The 21,885-nt window shown below is 44.1% G+C and overlaps 1 protein-coding gene across 5 annotated transcripts in view; it reads left to right on the top strand.

Moving 5' to 3' along the window:
• Window positions 1-21,656, top strand: part of ABHD18 (abhydrolase domain containing 18) — an 83,692-nt gene extending 62,036 nt beyond the window's left edge. For all 5 annotated transcript variants that reach the window (XM_075336081.1, XM_075336072.1, XM_075336104.1 and 2 more), the window contains 5 exons: window positions 298-387; window positions 3,036-3,137; window positions 15,239-15,572; window positions 16,952-17,114; window positions 20,805-21,656. In XM_075336081.1, coding sequence (XP_075192196.1) covers window positions 298-387; window positions 3,036-3,137; window positions 15,239-15,572; window positions 16,952-17,114; window positions 20,805-20,856 — 741 coding nt within the window. In that variant the 3' untranslated portion in view covers window positions 20,857-21,656. The remainder of the gene's footprint in view (window positions 1-297; window positions 388-3,035; window positions 3,138-15,238; window positions 15,573-16,951; window positions 17,115-20,804) is intronic.
• Window positions 21,657-21,885: the final 229 nt, after the last annotated feature.

The raw sequence follows: 21,885 nt of genomic DNA, 5'->3' as shown, positions 1-21,885 counted from the left end.
AACTTAATAACGAACTTACTAGTAATCTCAAATCTAGATATTAGTTTATTTTATTATTACTACTTTGAAAATAGAACAGGATTGAAAAAAAATCTATAAAACAAGACTTGATGAAATAATAACAACTTTGGTTCTGCTCCTGTAAATGCCCCCGCCATGCCAGTGGTCTCAAGTGTTTACTAGTCATCCTTTATCAATGTTGTTCCAAATAACCCTTACTGTAGATAGGATATGGGACATGTTTACTTGTGATTTATTTAGTTATTTTTTTTATTTTATTTTCCCTTTACGTTTCAGATGGCTTCTTTGGCAGTAACCAACTGGCCTAAACCAATACCATTAGTTCCATGTCTGTCTTGGTCAACAGCCTCTGCGGTCTTTACCACGGTAATTTTTGTCCTCCCTATGTTTTTGTGATTGTGTTCAACATTACAGTTGGTCCCCATGTACATAACATTCAGGGAAAGAAAAGCTTTGTATACAGGCTAGCTGACTACTGTTCCTCTTCATTTCACTATAAAGAAAAGAGACAAATTAGGGACTCAAAATAGTACCAGATTGATGGTCATTCAAACCGACAGACGCTACTGTTGTACAATTTTTCTCATGGCTTACGTTGTTGCAAGGGTAAAGTAACTTATAGGCATTCAACTAAAGTTGATGAAACAAGTCATAATGAACATTTGGGCAAATTGAATGTCATAAATGGAATTAGTTATACAGATCAAAGGCCGGGGGCATTGGATCACAGCCTGCACACCCTTGTGTAAACAGGTAATTGAATCAGATCTATAAGAGAGCATGGAGTGTGTATACAGAGTAATTGACAAGTAGCTGACCATTGTTGAAAATGGCACACTTTGACTGTGTACATCCTCATCATGAAAGAGGTGCTAATCCATGCAAGGTGAAGAATACTGCCTGAAGGCAGACAGTCTCCGTATCAGAGGCCTCACATGGTAATAGAAGTACAATATTTTTCATGCCATATCTATAAAATCAGAATTTGACATCCACGATCAGGGAACAAATTTGCATCTACACTCCCTGACAGAAGTTCTGTCGCTTATCCATGTTATGTAAATAAAATCTTATAACCTGACTTTAAAGTCATCCATTGGTTTTATAAATTACTCTTTTGAAAGCTGAAACCCTCCCAAATTTGGTTTAGGTTATGAAAATAAAGTTGCTGCAAAGCTGAGATATTGCTCATTTAATGAACACAGAAAGGTCAGATTTTGGCAAGACTAACTTTCTGTGGGCGACAAAACTTAAGGGGAAATTCAAAAAAATAATTAACTTCTAATACAAAGATATGTTGTATAACATTGGTGAATGAAGTTGCGGGGCTATTAGAGCCATATTTAATATTTTGTGTCACTTCCATGAGCTTGAAGGACTGCATCCATGCGGTTCAACAATGATTCATACAATTTATTGATGAAGTCATCAGGAATAGCAAAGTATGCAGTCTTAATGCCTCCCAGAGTTCATCTAGATTCTTTGGTTTTGTCTTCCAAGCTTCCTCTTTCATCCCACCCCAAACATGCTCAATGATGTTCATGTCTGGGGACTGGGCTGGCCAGTCCTTGAGCACCTTGATCTTCTTTGCCAGGAGGAACTTTTTTTGTAGAGATGGATGTATGAGATAAAGCACCATCCTGCTGCAGAATTTGACCCCTTTTATGATTGGGAATGTAAGAGGTAGCTAATACCTCTTGATATTTTAGGCTATTCATATTGCCTTCCACCTTGCAAATGTTTCGTACACCCCCATACTGAATGTAACCCCAGACCATGATCTTTCCACCACCAAACTTAACTGTTTTCTGGGTGTATTTTGGATCCATACAAGCTCCAGTAGGTCTCCTGCAGTATTTGCGGCGGCTGCGGTGTAATTTAACTGAAGATTCATCAGAGAAATCCTCCTTCTGCCACTTTTCCAGCGTTCATCTGTTTAGCAGACTGTGGGACTTGGCAAATACCACACGTTTTTTAATTGCTTTTTGTTTAGTGCTGGCTTCTGGGCACTGATTCGATCATGGAGGCAATTTCAAGACATAATCCTGCAAACTGTTCTAGTTGACACAGGGACTTGAGGTAACCAGGCCTGTTGGAGCTCTGCTGCAGTGGAAGAGGGTCTGGCTTTGGATTTTCTAACCAACAAACGTTCCTCCTGAGCAGTTGTCTTGCGGGGTCTGCCGGACCTGGGCTTGTCAAAAACCTCTCCAGTCTCTTCAAATCTTTTTTTTAATTCTTTGTACTTGACGCTGAGACACATTGAAGGTGCCAGCCACCTCTGCAGTGGATCTGGTCTTCAGCCTCTTGATGATCAAGGCTTTGGTCGCAGGGTGAATTTTTGGCATGTTGTCAGAGGTCAAGTTGCAGTTCAAGTGTAGGTCTGGGGTGCTGAGTTGCTTTTTATACCCACCCACTAATTAACCGATCATTTAGTGAGCACAGGTGAGGATGTAAACTAGGATTGAGTGCATTATATGACAAGGCAATAAAACTTTTGTCTTGCCAAAATCTGACCTTTCTGTGTTCATTAAATGATCAATATTTCAGCTTTGCAGCAACTTTATTTTCATAACCTAAGCCAAATTTGGGAGGGTTTCAGCTTTCAAAAGAGTAATTTATAAAAGCAATGGATGAATTTAAAGTCAGGTTATAAGCTTTTATTTACATAACATGGATAAGCGACAAAACGTCTGTCAGGGAGTGTATGGGTAAAATTGCAAAAGTTTTTGTAGCTGGCAACCCACAGGAACGCAAGATCTGTCTGAACTATGAATATATCATAGTTGTCTGGGGGTGTGTTCTTTTTGCCTATGTAGCAGGGGAGGAAAAAAACACGCCGCCCTTAATGATTTCTGCAGCTGTTGAGCTTAGTTGCGTGTCATTACAAACACTTCCAGATCTCATCTTACAGCAGTCAGTGTGTGGAGGGTTAAAGCTAATAGTAGTCTGGGTTAATTTGTACTTCACTTTTTTTTTTTTCCTTTTCTCCATTTGTTTTCTTGCATTTAACATAGGGGGTTCTAAGTAAAGCTGTTAATTGGAGAGAACTTGAAAAACAATACTGCACGCAGTCAGTCTACGAAGAGGAGATAATGCATCTACTGGAGTACTGTGGGGTAGGCAAACTTTGTTTTTATAGTGTACAATATATAGTATTAGTTGGGAAAGTTTAGTCAATTGCCGTCAGATTCGAATTGTTTTTCTAAAAATTTAAAGTTAACAGATTTTATACAGAAAACAAAATGCCGGACATTAATATAATTTGTATGTCCCTAATAGTCTACTAAATAGCCACTGGATTGTGTTATTCTTACTATGAAAGGCCAATCGTTGCAGGACATAATGGTAAATTTTAATAATTTCAGGTTAAAAGGAGTCTTGTCAGTCCAAAGTGACTATTCAAGCACAGCACATTGTAGGGGACATATCTCTAATAAAAAAAAAATTATTCAAATATTTTAATGAGGCCAAATACTTCATTGCACCTTCCTGCATACTTGTTTTTTCACTTACGTCCACCATTTGACTCTTGGTAAGCCAGAGTTGTCACAGAAGAATAGCATAGTCCCTTTAGGTTTGGGTTAATCTGTTGTTTTGAAATATTGGTGTTTTTAGTATCAATAAGTATTTTTTTACATCTTGTTTTTTTTTTTTTGCCTCACTAGATTATTTGGTTCTGTAACACATTTTTTCTAGGATGGGTTTATCAATATTAGATTGATGGGGTTCTGGATTTTGGCAGCCCTGCTGATGAGCTGTTTCTTCCCTTAAGGATGCAATTTCTCCTTTTTGTTTTTCCTCCCCTTATTCCAAGAGCTTTAACTTTATTTTTCTGTCAGTATAGCCGTGTGAGGGCTTGTTTCTTGCGTGAGGAATTGTGCTTTTAAATGACATCATTCATTTTGTCATATAGGGTAAAGGAAAGCAGGGAAAAGGTCAATTTGCAAGATGACTTATGACTGACAAAGTCCTAAGTCATTAAGGGGTTAAAGACGCTCTGGCGCTTTTGTTTACCAGGCACCGCTTCCCACATTAAGTAGTTGCTGTACCTACGGTAGTTATAATCATTTATTTGGCTGTGATGAAGCTGTAGCTACATTGAGCACTACTAGTTATTAAACGGTCGTCACCATAATCTTGATCCATGCCGACTTGATGAATGAACATAATGTAAGAAGATCGATCTTGTGCAAGCCTAGATAGGTCCACCAGGGTCTTCTCCGCTTTTATCTTGATAGTATCAAGCCATCGGATTGCTGTTCTTCCTCTTCGCCTTGTTCTTTCTATTCTACGACCACGATGTCCTTCTCCAGTAATTGCTCTTTTCGTATGAGGTGTCCAAAGTAGGCAAGTCATAGCTTGGTGATCTTTGCTTCGAGTGACATGTCTAGCTATATTTGTTCCAAAATTGATTTGTCTTCTTGCATCCATTATATTGATAAAATATTCTACAGCACCACACATTTTGAAGGTGTTGATTTGTCTTTTATCTTGTTCCTTTATTATCCAGGTTTTGCATCCATGTGTTAACATACAAAAGTCCAGACTATGTACGAGCCGTGTCTTCAAATCAAATCAAGGAACATTTTTCTGGTGATCAAAACCTTGTCCAGTGAGCTTATTATTGACTTGCCCATAGCTTTTCTCCTATTGACTTCTGGTGTCGTCGCTGCATCTTGAGTGATCATTCATCCGAGTAGGTTGAAGTCTTTACAACTTCAAGTTCATCGTTGTCCATCTCAAATGTCTGTTGGTTGTGCCTGGCAGTAGTCATATCTTCCTCTTTTTTTTGTATTGAGTAGGAGTTCCATGTTTGAGCTTTCCATCTTAACACTCCGTAAGAAGTCCTTCATTCCATCTATGCTTGTTGCAATTTTGATTCCTTTTTTCTTTTTTGGCAAGTCCAGCCTTCCTGAAAATAGCTTCTGCATATAAGTTGAAGGGAAATGGTGACCGGAATGCAGCCATATCTGACACTTCGCTCTACTATACACCATGCCTTGTCACAGTGTTCCGTTCGGACTGTTGCTTTTCTGTCAGTGTAAAGGTTCCTAATAAGGCTGATAGGTGGTTTGGCACATCTCTGTCCTTTATGGTATTCAAAAGATTCTTGTGATCAACACAGTCGAAGGCTTTGCTGTAGTTGATGAAACAAAAATAGAGCGCTCCTTGTTATATTCTTTGGCCTTTTCCATTATTCAGCTAATGTTAGCATTACATCTCTTGTCCTCTTCTGAATCCTGCTTGTTCCTCTTGCAGCTCTTTGTCAAAGTAAGAATGTAGCCGTCTCGGTAGGATTTTCAGTAGTATTTTGCTGGCATGTGGTATGAGCACAGTAGTTTGATAGTTTCCACAGTCAGTAGCATCTCCCTTCTTCGGAATAGGAATAAACGCTGATCTTGTCCCGTCTTTGGGCCATTTACCAGTTGTTGCCACAGATGTGTGATGCCACAAACTGCCGCTTCAGAAGACTTTATTGACTCTATTGGACTATTGTCACATCCATCTTTTAAGATGTTTCGGTGTGCTATATTTTCCAGCCTGATTCTTCCTGTATCACCGAGTCATTCTTGAGGTGCTCCACGTATTTTTTCTAGCTTTCCTTGATCTTTTCTTGGTCAGTTTGTTCCCGTTGGCGTTTTTCAACATTCCCACTCTTGCTTGCAACTTTTGTCGTATCTCCTTGATCTTTTGGTATGGCTTCGTCGTCTTGCCCTTCAGGTATTCGTTTTTTCTATCTCTGTACATATGTTTTCATAATAAAGTTTTTTTGTCTGCTGAATGGCTATTTAGTCTTTTACTAATGTTGTCTGGGCAGATCGTAAGGGATGCTGAGAGTTGGACCCCCAGATGTAATACGGATGTCCTATCCTAAGGCTGGTTAAACTATTTTAGGGAACCGGATAACCTTTTTTAAAGGGAACCAACCACCAGGATTTTGCTATATGAAGTAAAGGCAGTGCCATACTGGTACCTGGATGCGGAATCCAAGCATACATTTTGTTGAAAGATCAGATGCTTGGTTGCTGAAATATCTAAAGTTGAAAAATGCACTGCACATTGACGTTTGCAGCAGTGCAAGCCTTTGTGGGTCAGGTCCCTAGTGTATAGTCCTTCTCCTGTGTCTTGTAACCCACAGCAATAGCGCAGTGGCGCATTATTTAAATAAACAAAAGGGGGCATGCAATACAAGACAAAAGAGGAGGAATACACAGAGGACCCGACCCACAAAGGCCTGCCCCTGATGCACACGTAAATCATAGTGCAGTGCATTTTTGCAACTTTGATTAAAGATATTTCAGCAACCAAGCATCCGATCTTTCAACAAAATGTATGCTTGGATTCGGCATCTTAATGTCAGTATGGCACTGCCTTTACTTTATATAGTAAAATCCTGGTGGTTGGTTCCCTTTTAACACCTTCCTGACTTCTGACATGGTATAGAAGTGGGCTCATAAGTTGGCTCTCGCCATACACTGTGGGCGCCAGCTGTGTTATTTAGCCAGCATCTGCCTTTTTAAAAGCAGTGATTGGAGCCGATGTTGCTGTTTAAACATTTAGCCCAAAATTCAGCAAAACTTTCAACCCCAAATTCTGGCTTGCATGCTTTGAAAAATCGCAAAATGTAAGTGCGCATTTCAGAGTTTCACCAAAGTTTTGCATTTTTTGCCGTTTTCATGGCAGGTAATCCCAACTCTCACAAAATGAGCGGAGCTGGGGCAGGACACCACATCTCGTCTAAGTTATGACCAGATGGAGTGTTCCCTACACCAGAAATCTCACTCCAGTCCCACATTGGAGTGAGGGTTCTGGTGTTGCCACTCATTAGAACCTCCAGATTCATGAAGCGATATAATCCTCTTTATGAATCAGGAACCATCTGATGCCAACACGCTCACTCAAGACTGGCATGAACAACGCCTGTCTTGTTGAATTGTATTTTAAATGCAGTGGTCGGCGATTACCAGCAACATTTAAGTGGAGACTTCTCTACACTCCCAGATTGTCATTTCCTACTCATACTGCATCTGTATATAGAACAAACAATCGCAGGATCAAAAAATATCTTTTAATTTAAAAAAAAAAGTTAGTTTGCGTCAACCCGTTCCACCCCTGCAACCTCCCCACCCCTCCCATTTTCCAGTTCAAATATAAAGAAATTAAAAACTTAGTATCACTGATTCCTCAAAGTGAGTACTACTAACTCAGAGATGGGAATACCAATTTAAAATGCCGTCCCAATTTATACGAGGTATGATATTATCATTTTTTTAATTATTATTAATAAATACTAATATTTTATTTAATATTATGGATACCTAACCTGTAGTGCCCTGCACATGAGGCAAAAGACATAGCTATAGCAGGAAAACGATACTACATTTCTAATTGGATTTGCTATTATTATTATTATTATTATTATTATTATTATTATTATTATTACTCCTACATATTGGAATAGTATCTATGCAATGGGTATACCCCTTTTTGTCTGGCGTTTTGAGGGTGATACTGTCTTATAAGGATCTCAACCCCTATAAAAATCATGCGAGTACTATAGATTTAACTGCTTTTGCTGTCCAGAAATAAATGTTTTAACTAATTGGGGCTCCTTGATGTACCTTTTTGGTGTGGGTTAGCATGGGGTGCACTTCCCTTATCTTGATTGACAGCACTCTCTTGCCCAGAGTGAGCTTTGATTGAACAGCATTGTGCGTGTGCGCTTCCATTCCTGGAGTCCTTCCTCGCTCCTGACTGTAGGAGCCGCTTGCTACACTCACTGGTGTTATCAGTGTGGTGAGTGGCCACTACAGTCAAGATTGAGGAAGGAGATTATACACACACGAACATCATGTGAGCTCCATTGGACTCAAGGAAGTGTCACTGCACACATACAATTCAGTTAAGACCATGCTTACTTTGGAGGGCAGTACATCCCATGCTAAATGAGGCTGCACCGAGTAGTCCTAACTTTACATATTAAAGAGATCATTTTTCAGGACTGCAAAAACAGTAAACTCTATAGCACAAGAATGATTTTATATGGAGAATATGAATATATATATATATATATATAATTTTTATATAAAATCTGTTTATATGGTTGTACCAGTAGTTGATTTTAATTGGAGGTTTGTGGGTGACAGGCTCCCTTTAAAGGTTAAGCTTAAAGCTTAAGTTGATGTTTCTTTGTCGCTCCATTGGGAGACCCAGACAATTGGGTGTATAGCTACTGCCTCCGGAGGCCACACAAAGTATTACACTTTAAAAAGTGTAACCCCTCCCCTCTGCCTATACACCCTCCCGTGCATCACGGGCCCATCAGTTTTTATGCTTTGTGTTGAAGGAGGCACACACTCACACAATGCTCCACATTTTAGTCAGCAGCAGCTGCTGATTATATCGGATGGAAGAAAAGAGGGCCCCTAACAGGGCCCCCGGCATGCTCCCTTCTCACCCCACTGAGTCGGCGGTGCTGTTAAGGTTGAGGTACCCATTGCGGGTACACAGGCTGGAGCCACATGCCGTTTTCCTTCCCCATCCCTTAGGGGCTCTGGGTGAAGTGGGATCCTAACCGGTCATCCAGCCACTGGGACCGGGCTCCCTCCGCAGCCCCTGGTGGTATCTGCCGGACAGGAGATTGAGTATCGTCAAGGACATGGCCCTGCATCTACAGGTACTCTGTGTCCCCTTTGGGACGGTGCATGAAGCACCTTGGCCTCAGACGCTGCAGCGACTGCGGTGTGATTTTTTTTTTTTTTTTGACCGGGACTACCGCGCCGACTGTGCCTGTTTGCCGGCCGCGGTTTTTACTTTAGTCCCCGGCTTTTGCGGCCTAGTGTGTTAAACTCCCGCCCCTGGGCCTGCCAGTCAGTGGGAAGGGCGGGACGGTCGGTATGACGCAGACGGTGAGGGCTGGAGCACACTTCGCTGTCCTCCTCCCCCCTCACTGTTCACTATGGGGCGCAGATTCCCGCACTTTTGTGGTTCCGCCCTCGGCTCCCTCCTCCCCTCGGAACGCCGGCAGCCATTGTTATATGGGATGATTCTGCCGGTGGAGATCTCAGATTGTGCTCACTGTTCGGCAGCACTGCAGCTCTGGGAGAGGGGGTTCCTAACCGGTCGCCATGCACTGGGACCGGGCTCCATCCGCAGCCCCTGGGGGATTCTGACGGACAGGAGACAGGACATCATCAGGGACAGAGCCCTGCATCCATAAGGTACTCTGTGTCCCCTTTGGGGGACGCTGCATACAGCACCTGGGTTACAAACGCCGCAGCGGTTGCTGTGTGGTTTGTGAGACCGGGACTACCGCGCCGACCGCGCCTGTTTGCCGGCAGCGGTTTTAACTTTAGTCCCCGGCTCTTGCGGCCTAGTACCATATACTCCCGTTCCCGGGCCTGCCAGTCAGGGGTAACGACGGGACGGCCGACGGGACGTCGGCAGTGAGGGCTGGCGCATACTTGGTATCCTCCTCCCCCCTCACTGTGCACTGTGGGGCACCAGTTTCCCAATCGGGTGCTGGCCCCCCTTGGGTGCCGAAGTGTGTGTGTGTATGTGTATATATATATATATATATATATATATATATATATATATATATATATATATATATATATATATATATATATATATATATATATATATATATATATATATATATATATATATATATATATATATATATATATATATATATATATATATATATATATATATATATATATATATATATATATAATATATATATATATATAATATATATATATATATATATTTATTATATATTTATTATATATTTATTATATATTTATTATATATTTATTATATGATTTCACTGTTCGGCAGCACTATTTGCTTTTGGCTATATACCCTCGCTGATTACTAAGAGGTGACATCAGCAGGTCGTCCGCAAACAGTAAGGGTGCCAAGGCACAGGCTTTCTTTGCAACCTGTACCTCTTGTGCGGCTATATTGCCGGCAGGTTCCACCTATCATTGCAAATGCTTGGCCCCTGGGGCACTCACTCAGCCGGAGCCTCTGGCACGGGTGGGACCCTCGGCTCAGGTGGTACCACCGGTTTCCACGGCAGGGACAGAGTTTGCACGTTTGACTGAGCAACTCTGAGTCATTCCATGGCCCAGTCTATGAACAGAGGGGCTGCTAAGCTAGAAGCTTTGCAGTCCAGACCGGTAACACAGGGCCAGGGAGCTGTGAGTTCATCGCCCCCAGGCCCCTCTGGGTCGGTACAACAAAGGGGCTCCTGGGGTAACACCCAGATCCCACGGTGAGAACTCCGACACGGACCGCGGCCTCACACAGGCTAACCGGGCTCGCTGAGAACCTTCCACGACTTCACTGTCGTAGTTAAGGATGAAGCGGAGGTCGCAGCTCAGGGCTCTGAACCTAACGTTGCGCTCAATCTGGATACACCTGAAGGGGACGCCATAGTAAATGACCTTTTATAGCGTCCGTCAACCAGGTGCTAGACCTCTCTTCCCCATCTTCTCCTATGGAGGAGTCGGCTTCACAGCGGGAGAAACACCAGTTTAGGTTCCCCAAATGTACACGGAGTGCGTTTTTTTCGATCACTCTAACTTCAGAGAGGCTGTCCAGAAGCACAGAACTTTCCGGACAAGCGCTTTACTAAGCGCCTTAATGAACCCTTTTCCCCCCTGACGTAGTTAAGGGTTGGGCTCAGTGTCACAGGGTGGATCCTCCAGTCTCCAGACTGGCGGCTAGATCCGTAGTATTAGTGGCAGATGGTTCATCTCTCATGGATGCCACTGACAGGCAAATAAAGGTTATGATGAAATCCATCTTTGAAGCCATAGGCGCATCTTTTGCTCCGGCCTTCGCAGCTGTGAGGGCTCTCCAAGCTATCTCAGCTTCTCTGGCTGAGATTAATGCGGTCGCACGTATCTCTGCCCCGCAGGTTGTGTCCTTGGCTTCTCAAGCGTCCCAGCCCTCCTCGTCCAACAGGCCACAGAAGAGCCAGAGGAACTCTTCTCCACGGCGGTCTAAGTCACGTCCTCCATTGCGCTTTTCAGGCGGTGGACACTCTGACAACAGAAGGAGTGGTGATCCCCGTTCCCCTCAGGAACGCGGTCGCGGTTTTTACTCCAATCTGTTCGTGGTGCCAAAAAAGGACGGCTCATTCCGTTCCGTTTTGGACCTCAAATTGCTCAACAAACATGTGACAACCAGGCGGTTTCGCATGGAATCCCTCCGATCTGTCATCGCTTCGATGTCCCAAGGAGACTTCCTAGCATCAACCGACATCACAGATGCCTATCTCCATGGCAGATCGCTCAAGAGCATCAACGTTTCCTGCGTTTCGCCATCGGGGACGAACACCTTCAGTTTGTGGCACTGCCTTTCGGCCTGGCGACAGACCCACGGGTCTTCACCAAGGTCATGGCATCCGTCGTAGCGATCCTACACTCTCAGGGCCACTCGGTGATCCCTTACCCAGACGATCTCCTAGTCAAGGCACCCTCTTGGGTGGCTTGTTAACACAGTCTGACCGTTGCTCTGGAGACTCTCCAGAGGTTTCGGGTGGATCATCAATTTTCCAAAGTCAAAATTGTCTCCGACCCAGTCACTGACGTACCTCGGGATGGAGGTTCATACTCTCTCAGCGATGGTCAAGCTACCGCTGGACAAACAGCGGTCGCTGCAGACAGGGGTGCAATCCCTTCTTCGGGCCCAGTCGCACCCCTTGAGGCGCCTCATGCACTTCCTGGGGAAGATGGTGGCAGCAATGGAGGCAGTTCCATTTGCGCATCCTCTCCATTGGGACATTCTCAGCAAATGAGACAAGAGGCCGACGTCCTTAGACAGGAACGTCTCTCTGTCTCTGGAAGCCGAGACCTCACTTCAGTGGTGGCTTCTCCCCACTTCTCTGTCGAAAGGAAAATCCTTTCTGCCCCCATACTGGGCTGTGGTCACGACGGAGCCTGTCAGGATGGGGAACGGTTTTTCTCCACCACAAGGCTCAGGGAACCTGGACTCTGACAGAGTCCTCCCTTCAGATCAATGTTCTGGAGATAAGGGCAGTGTATCTAGCCCTAAAGGCGTTCCATCGGTGGCTCGAGGGCAGGCAGATCCGCATACAGTCGGACAACGCCACGGCGGTTGCGTACATCAACCACCAGGGCGGCACTCGCAGTCGTCAAGCCTTCCAAGAAGTCCGGCGGATTCTGCTGTGGGCGGAGGCCACAGCCTCCACCATCTCCGCGGTTCACATTCCGGGCGTAGAAAACTGGGAAGCAGACTTCCTCAGTCGCCAGGGCATGGACGCGGGGGAATGGTCTCTCCACCCGGACGTGTTTCAAGAGATCTGTTGCCGCTGGGGAACGCCGGACGTCGATCTCATGGCGTCTCGGCACAACAACAAGGTCCCGGCATTCATGGCACGGTCTCAGGACCACAGAGCTCTGGCGGCGGACGCCTTAGTTCAGGATTGGTCGCAGTTTCAACTGCCTTATGTATTCCCTCCTCTGGCAATGCTGCCCAGAGTGTTGCGCAAGATCAGGTCCGACTGCCGCCGCGCCATTCTCGTCGCTCCAGATTGGCCGAGGCGGTCGTGGTACCCCGATCTGTGGCATCTCACGGTGGGGCAACCGTGGGCGCTCCCAGACCGACCAGACTTGCTATCTCAAGGGCCATTTTTCCATCTGAATTCTGCGGCCCTCAACCTGACTGTGTGGCCACTATGAGACAGGCCAGGAAACCAACGTCAACCAAGATCTGTCACAGAACTTGGAGGATCTTCTTAGCCTGGTGCTCTGAGAGGGGGTTTACCCCCTGGCCGTTTGCCTTACCCAGTTTTCTTTCCTTCCTTCAATCGGGATTGGACAAGGGTTGTCTCTCGGCTCTCTCTCTAAGGTCAAGTCTCGGCGCTTTCCGTGCTTTTTCAAAAGCGTCTAGCCAGGCTTCCGCAGGTCCGCACGTTCCTGCAGGGAGTTTGCCACATAGTCCCACCTTACAAGCGTCCGCTGGAACCCTGGGATCTCAACATGGTTCTACGCGTCTTTCGCAGAAGGTGGCATTCTAGTGGCGGTTACTTCACTCCGTAGAGTGTCAGAGCTTGCAGCGCTGTCATGTAAAGGCCTTTTCCTGGTATTTCACCAGGATAAGGTGGTTCTGCGTCCGGTCCCGGACTTTCTCCCTAAGGTGGTGTCCACTTTTCATCTCAATCAGGATATCTCCTTACCTTCATTTTGCTCTCATCCAATTCACCAATATGAAAAGGATTTGCATTTGTTAGATCTAGTGAGAGCACTCCGGATCTACGTGTCTCGCACGGCGCCAATATGATGCGCTCTTTGTCCTTGTCGCTGGCCAGCGTAAGGGGTCGCAGGCTTCCAAGTCAACCTTGGCTCGGTGGATCAAGGAACCGATTTTTGAAGCCTGCCGTTCTTCTGGGCTTCCGATTCCTTCAGGGCTGAAAGCCCATTCTACCGGAGCCGTGGGTGCGTCCTGGGCATTGCGGCACCAGGCTACGGCTCAGCAGGTGTGTCAGGCGGCTACCTGGTCGAGTCTGCACACTTTCACGAAACACTATCAGGTGCATGCCTATGCTTCGGCAGATGCCAGCCTAGGTAGGCGAGTCCTTCAGGCGGCGGTTGCCCACCTGTAAGAGGGGGCCGTTGTTTCGGCTCTTTTTATCGAGGTATTCTTTTACCCACCCAGGGACTGCTTTTGGACGTCCCAATTGTCTGGGTCTCCCAATGGAGCGACAAAGAAGAAGGGAATTTTGTTTACTTACCGTAAATTCCTTTTCTTCTAGCTCCTATTGGGAGACCCAGCACCCGCCCCTGTTCCCTTCGGGCTGTTTGTTCTTTTGTGTACACATGTTGTTCATGTTGAATTGTTCTTTTGGTTCATGGTTTCAGTTCTCCGAACATCCTTCGGATTGAATTTACCTTAGACCAATTTATAAGTTTCCTCCTTCCTGCTTTGGCACCAAAACTGATGGGCCCGTGATGCACGGGAGGGTGTATAGGCAGAGGGGAGGGGTTACACTTTTTAAAGTGTAATACTTTGTGTGGCCTCCGGAGGCAGTAGCTATACACCCAATTGTCTGGGTCTCCCAATAGGAGCTAGAAGAAAAGGAATTTACGGTAAGTAAACAAAATTCCCTTCTTCTCAGTTGCAAACCAAAAATGTCACAGGAAATTTTCTTTATGTACACCAAGCTGATGTCCTTTTTTAGGTTTCTTTGGATAATATATTTAGTAAAGGGAATCTGTCAACAGGTCTTTACGATTTAATTGGAAAGCAGCATCTTATGGAGCAAGACGGCTTGATTACACTGATGAGTCACTTATTAGGCCAGGGGCTGTAGTTTCAATACAATAAGTGTTTTATCCACTAGAGATTATCACTGCCTGACTGCATGCTAGACAACACCCCCACCACTGATTGGCAGCTCTCCTGACAATGTACACAGAAGCTGCCAATCACAGTTGGGGGCATTGTTAAACAAAGCTCAACATTTAGTTTACTGTTATATCTACAACAAATAATATAGAAATTCTATTTACAACTACACAAAGCGGTAAGTGATACATAGCCGGAATCTGAGTCTTTGCCTCTACCTTATGCAGCTTTTAGATTACATAGTAAAAACCTGCTGACAGATTCTCTTTTAATAAACCTTGTGTTCAGTTGGCCCACAGCCGTCTTCTCCAGTACTTCAAACATATTTAGCGACGTGTGTATTCCTTTTGGTACGGCTAGAATTAGTTACGGTAGATGCTTGGTAAATGTTACATTGCTTCGCTCTACAGCAGCGCTATTGATAGGATAGGTTATTAAAACCTCTCTGGCCCCTAATTGCCACAGCCAGGGATAATTGATCCTATATTACACACAAGATTTTCAATTGATACTGCGAAAATTGCATGTGTTTACACTAATATACAAATAGAGGACGACTTTGTCACAGGACTGTTCAGTGGAATATTTCCAACACCGCAAAGCAGATCTAAAGCTGGCATATGCCGTGTCAAGGGGCCATGCCCAGATAGTCCTGTGCTGCCATGGTCAGGGACAGGACATGTGCAGGATTTTACTACACAGTGTATAAAGAAATCACTTGTATTGTTGTATACTTGTATAGTACAATAGTGTGTCCTAATCATATGATACAACTGGTACATTATAATGGCGCGTGTCTTATATTTTGTATCTGTTCCCCTATCATCAGACAGATTCTTTCAAGATGGGACAAGACTTCGTGAAAAATTCTCCAAAAAGCGTTGATAGCCTGACTCACTTAAAACTAGCAGCTAATATCTTCCACTTTAACAGCGCCCGGAAACCATTATCTGCGGAGTCCTTGCAAGCATCAAGTAACAATAACAACGAACTGATGTTTCAAAATGACCTGAAAGGGGCATATATCAGGCGAGCAATGACTGGGGGCCTGAACAGTCAGCTAAAAAGGGAACAGGCGAAAAGAAGTGAAGCTCTGCAGAGAGAGTCGCTGTTATTTATGAAGGGAGTCATGGATGAATGTACACACGTGGCCAACTTTTCAGGTATGCCAATTCATAAAGTGCTTTAGGAGGGAGATATCAAACTAACATTTTCTGAAGCCTATGGGAATTAAATACCCCTACATTCAAAAAGGGGAAAGAAATTGGGTCAAAATTCATACAGCAAAAATATAAATAAAAATTAACAGACGTTGATGAAAATTTCTGTATTAATGGTATTTAATTTAATTTTTCCAGGTACAAAGTTATATATATTAATTACTCTACTCCGGATGTATAGAGTGATAGTTTGATTGTTCTTACTCTTTCCTACAACTGTAGCTAAAAATCATAAAACAAAGATATTTTGATAGCATGCAAGTACTTGAAGAGGTTGTCCCTCTTTCTGCTGCTGCCCCATCCAGTGCTGCCCAGGTTCCCCGCCGGTCTCTGCACATCCCCTTCTATTTGTACGCACATGTGATCACTGCAGCTACTGAATCAATGCTCTACTGGATCCAATAGTAAGATGACTGGTGGTTGGCAGAGTTAGGCTAGGTTCACACTTCCGTTAAATTGTATCAGTCACAATCTGCTGCTCTGGTAAACGCCAAACTGATTCCGTGGTTCCCATAGACTTGTATGAGCGGATTGTGACTGATGATGCTGCGTTGCATCCTCCGCCCGACTGATCAGTCGTGGAACGACTGACCGCGGGGCGGAAGGAACGCAGCTTGTAACGTTTTTTGAGCACCGCAATCCGTAGGATTTCACTGCGCATGCTCTCTGGCTCCCTGCACACGTAACCAGGATACACATTGGGTTACCAAGCAATGCGCTTTGCCTAGTTACCAGATATTTACCCTGCTTACGTGTGCAAGGAGCCAGCGCTAAGTGGTGTACGCTGGTAACCAAGGTAAATATCAGGTAAGCAAGCAAAGTGCTTTGCTTAGTCTTTACCCTGGCTACATGTGCAGGGAGCCCGACACTTCCCCGCTTGGCTCTGCCCCCTCTACCGCACTCCGCATACATACACACATACACACACACACACACACACACACACACACACACACACACACTCACCCTCACCTGACCTGACCCCAGCCATGCAGACCGCGGCACTGACGTCCTCAGCTCCACGGTCCCGCTTGGCTCCACCCACCTCGCACTCCGCCCCTCACACACACAACGGAGTCTGACAATGAATTATGTTCTTTGTCATCCGTTGTACAACGCATCAGTCACATGCGTCAAGCAACGCATGTGACTGATGCAAAACAACGGAAATGTGAACCTAGCCTTAGCATTATAGGGAGAGAGGAGCTGGGATCTGGACAACCCCTTTAAGCAAAGTTCCTAATGCTATTTTACACAGTTTAACGCCGCCATATGGATAAGTTATTTTACTTTAATAATCTGTAATCATATATTTCTTACAGTTCCAGTAGACCCGACCCTAATCATAGTTGTTCAAGCGAAAGAGGATGCCTATGTCCCAAGGGTTGGCGTTCGCAGCCTCCAAGAGGTGTGGCCTGGGTGCGAGGTTCGATATTTAGAAGGAGGCCATATCAGTGCCTACCTCTTTAAACAAGGGCTTTTCAGGTACTGATGCTGTCGTTACATATATAAGTATTTATATTCCACATTAAATTTTCGGTGTTTTCGCGGAACTTTGCATCATATTGTTCCTCTTCTTTAAATTGATGAATATACTGACAGTGGAGTGATAAAAATGTGGGTGCATATCCCTTCCAATTGGTGTTCCGAGTGCCAGACTGGGTAGGGACATAGTAACAGTCAGCTGTCAGATTATTCAGACATTTCTAGGAGGTGATAGAGAAGATGCCTCTGTATTATTTCATGGTACCGTGTTTTTCCAAAAATAAGACACTGTCTTATATTTTTTTTTGCCCCCCAAAAAAGCACTAGGGCTTATTTTTGGAGGAGGTCTTATTCTTGGAGAAACACGGTTGGGGGTAAGTTTACCCCACTTCCCAGGAGACTCATACTCACCAGACCAGGACGTCTGCGTGGTTCCCAGGTCCTCCTGTGATCTCTGGTCGGTGCTGCACGCCGTCCTACCCTGCTGCTAGCTGACACGCTGACACACACAGCCGATCGCAGGCACACACAGCCGATCGCAGGCACACACAGCCGATCGCAGGCACACACAGCCGATCGCAGGCACACACAGCCGATCGCAGGCACACACAGCCGATCGCAGGCACACACAGCCGATCGCAGGCACACACAGCCGATCGCAGGCACACACACACACATCACATCACATCCAGCACTTACGGCAGCAGAGAATGAGAGCAAGTCACGTGTCCGGCCGCAGGTCCTGTTAGTCGCGCTGCACCGCACTGCCTCTCAGGATTCTCCCAGCGAGAAGAGATCGGTGTCGCTGGATGAGGTGAGTGTGTGTGCGATCCGATGTGTGTGCGATCCGATGTGTGTGCATAATTTGTTGTTTGCGTGTAAGCCGATGTTTCTGTGTGCGATCTGATTATGTGTGCGATCTAACTGTGTGTGCGATCTAACTGTGTGTGCGATCTAACTGTGTGTGCGATCTAACTGTGTGTGCGATCTAACTGTGTGTGCGATCTAACTGTGTGTGCGATCTAACTGTGTGTGCGATCTAACTGTGTGTGCGATCTAACTGTGTGTGCGATCTAACTGTGTGTGCGATCTAACTGTGTGTGCGATCTAACTGTGTGTGAGATCTGGTGTGTGTGTGTGTGAGATCTGGTGTGTGTGTGTGTGAGATCTGGTGTGTGTGTGTGTGAGAGCTGATTGTGTGTGTGTGAGAGCTGATTGTGTGTGTGTGAGAGCTGATTGTGTGTGTGTGAGAGCTGATTGTGTGTGTGTGAGAGCTGATTGTGTGTGTGTGAGAGCTGATTGTGTGTGTGTGAGAGCTGATTGTGTGTGTGTGAGAGCTGATTGTGTGTGTGTGAGAGCTGATTGTGTGTGTGTGAGAGCTGATTGTGTGTGTGTGAGAGCTGATGTGTGCGGGTGTGTGATCACTGCAGGTCCTGCTGCTCGGCGTCTGGTGAGTGTGATTGCCGGGTGCCGCTGTCTATAATGAAGTGTCCTGCAGTATCTGTAACTTTTTTTAGCTGCACGGACACTTCATTATTGATCCGGGACTAGGGCTTATTTTCGGGGGAGGGCTTATATTTAAGCCTTTCTCCGAAAATGCTGAAAATCCCTGCTAGGGCTTATTTTTGGGGGAGGTCTTATTTTTGGAAAAACACGGTAGATGTATTGGTTTATTAAGATATGTCTTGAAAAGTGAGTCTTGGTTTAGTCTCGTAGGTTATAATAAGTTGTATGTGCTGTTTCTTTTAAATATTAACCCCGTGTCACATCAGTTGCGGGTATATGAAGCTGGTTTAGTAGCTGAGCTTGCTCCATATACAGTCGGGCGGATTATAACTGAGATCGCTGCTGTTTAACTATTATAAGCTGCTGTCTGAGACTGAGTTGCATCGAAGTGGTTCCTACCTGGGTAGGTGCCCATGTCCACCCACCCAAACCAGCAACACAACTGTGAGATGATGATGGGTTACCATGGCAGTCAATGGTCTCCTGAACGCCCTGGTCTTCACAGTCTTTCCGCTCCTGGAAGATGGTGTTAATAGATCATAATTTCACCAAATACTGCAATTCTATTCAATTGCATTATATTGGGAAAGTGACCTAATGAGTCCCTAACTCAACTTAACCCACTAACAAAAAATCCCATAGATATAATTTTTCCCCCTTTTATTTTTATAGTTCTGAAAACTAGAGAGAAGAAAATTTAGTATGAACACATCTGTAAATATCTGCTCTAATAAGATTCATAACTAATCCATAAAGCAAACACCGTAAAGAAAAATACTGAAAATAAAAACTGTGTCAATAAAAACTACAATTTGCCCCTTTCTGGGACCCCTCATTTTCTAAAAGTTCTGAATGGTGTAAAATTGCATCCACATTTATTGCTGGAATAATATTGATCTGTAGAATCCTTCTGCCTTGTTATATTGAAGAGCGTAAAAATGAAATGCCATAAAACTGTCACCAAATTGCTTCTTTATTTTCTCTCTCCTGACTATTTCTTCCCGCTTTAAACTATATGATAAAGTGAATGGGGAAATTCACAACTACAGATCTTCCCATAAAAGAAAAACTAATTCTCACACGCTTCATCTGTCAAAACATAACAATAGATATGATTCTTGGAAGAAAGGAAAAAACAAAACTAAACATTACACACATAGACATAGCAAGGCAAATGCATGCGGATCAAGGGCTAGAGAACGCACCGATATGTGCCATAGCCCACCATGAAGAATGTCCGTGTGTTTGTGCTTTCTGGGGCATTTTTCTGGTAGGGACATTGTTTTTCCTGGCGCTTCTGTTCTTGTAATCACCATAAAGTAACAATTCTGGAGCATTTCTTGCTTTTTGTTGTTCCTCTTATATTCCTCTCTGACCATTACTATTCCTCTTGTCAAAGGACCATATCCCTGAGGGTCTGGTAACAGTCCGCACTGATAAAGCAGATTCAGACTGCAGATGACCCCCAGTTGTAAATTTTATTTATACGTTTCTAGATGGAATAAGGCTGTGTGGCCACGATCAGTATTTGCAGCGTTTTGGACGCAGCAGGCTTCAGCTGCATCCAAAACGCTGCATTGTACAGTACAAACATATTGGAAGCATTTCTAGAAATTCCATGCCCTTTGTGCTTCTTATTTCCGCAGCAAACGCTGACCTGCGGAGCGTCTTCCAGACCGCAGCATGTCATTTGTTTGCTGCGGAATTGCATGCACCCTCCGTAGGGAGAACACAAGCAGGAGACTGCAGCACACCGAACCCTGATAGTGGGCACAGTCATCTGCGGTCTCCTGCGGAGGAGACATGCGGCCCTCCTGGTCAGGACTCGGTGCGTTCTGAATGCAGCGAGTCCTGATCGTGGGCACATACCCTAACAGAGGAACAACACAACTAAAAGTTATATCAAAAGAGGTTCCAAAGTTGTTTTGTAAAGGTTAGGACCTCAGGAGAGGCTAGGTGTGCTCTTGAAGACATGGTACATTTTAAATAGCAGCATTTTTTTGTTTTTGTTTTTCTCCCCAATTTAAGAACATCTGTTACTTCAATAATCCCAGCCTCACCGCTCTGTATTCTTTTTATGTGTTGTCAGTGGAGGGCTGCTCCATTGTGTTAAATGCCCAAATCTTATAATTGTTTTTTGTTGTTTTGTTTTTTTACATTTTATTTCGACCCCCTCCACCACAGGCAAGCGATCTATGATGCCTTCAATCGATTTCTTCAGAAATATCCTATGTGAATTTGTGCATCTACATCCATTCCATCCTCTGACTACAGACTGCTGATACCATTAGTGAAACACGGTTCTGATTGAGCGAAGATCCATATTCTTCAGTGACGTGCTGTGTCTCCAGACAAGACAAGAGGACATTTGTTTTCCCCAGGATTTGGAACCACTACAGCTGCCTTTTTAGTTCAACTAAGCCTGGGTGATATTTCCGGAAAAAAATAAAAAAAATAAAGTTCTATATTTGGGGGTTGTGGAGCTTAGTAGGAGCTCATGGTCATCTGCGGCCCATTTACTTGATTAAAATCTGTGCCACAAAGCGGCGTAAATTATAGCAGAAATCTACTATAATTTATGGTTGAAATAGGACTCTTATCCTGCCGACATCATACTGCCTTTTTCTTTTTTAAAATTAATGGGGCTGGTTAGACTGGGTAGGGGGAGTTGACCGGAAAGGGGTAAGAAATTACTTGTACTAGTTTATTGTGGGCATGGAGCAGAAGTGAGAAGCTATAAGAGATCAAATGGAGAAGGGGGCACTTGTGAGGGGGGTTAACCCCAATAAACACACACGTGCACATACATACATATTATGGTGAGCAGGTGTATTACCGATACCACACTTGAGACAAGAGAGCAGAGACTTTATGGAGATGTGGGTAGTGGGAGTTGACCGGAAAGGGGTAAGAAATTATTTGTCCTGCAGTTTGTGGGCATGGAGCAGAAGTGAGAAGCTATAAGAGATCAAATGGAGAAGGGGGCACTTGTGAGGGGGGTTAACCCTAATACACACACTATATATATATATATATATATATATATATATATATATATATATATATATATATATATATATATATATATATATATATATATATATATATATATATATATATATATATATATATATATACATACATACATATATATATATATATATATATATATATATATATATATATATATATATATATATATATATATATATATATATACATATATACATATACATACATATATTATGGTGAGTAGGTGTATTAC

Source organism: Anomaloglossus baeobatrachus, chromosome 1 (genome assembly GCF_048569485.1).
Source record: "Anomaloglossus baeobatrachus isolate aAnoBae1 chromosome 1, aAnoBae1.hap1, whole genome shotgun sequence".
NCBI classification, from domain to species: domain Eukaryota; kingdom Metazoa; phylum Chordata; class Amphibia; order Anura; family Aromobatidae; genus Anomaloglossus; species Anomaloglossus baeobatrachus.
This window is presented reverse-complemented; position numbering and strand designations above follow the sequence as displayed.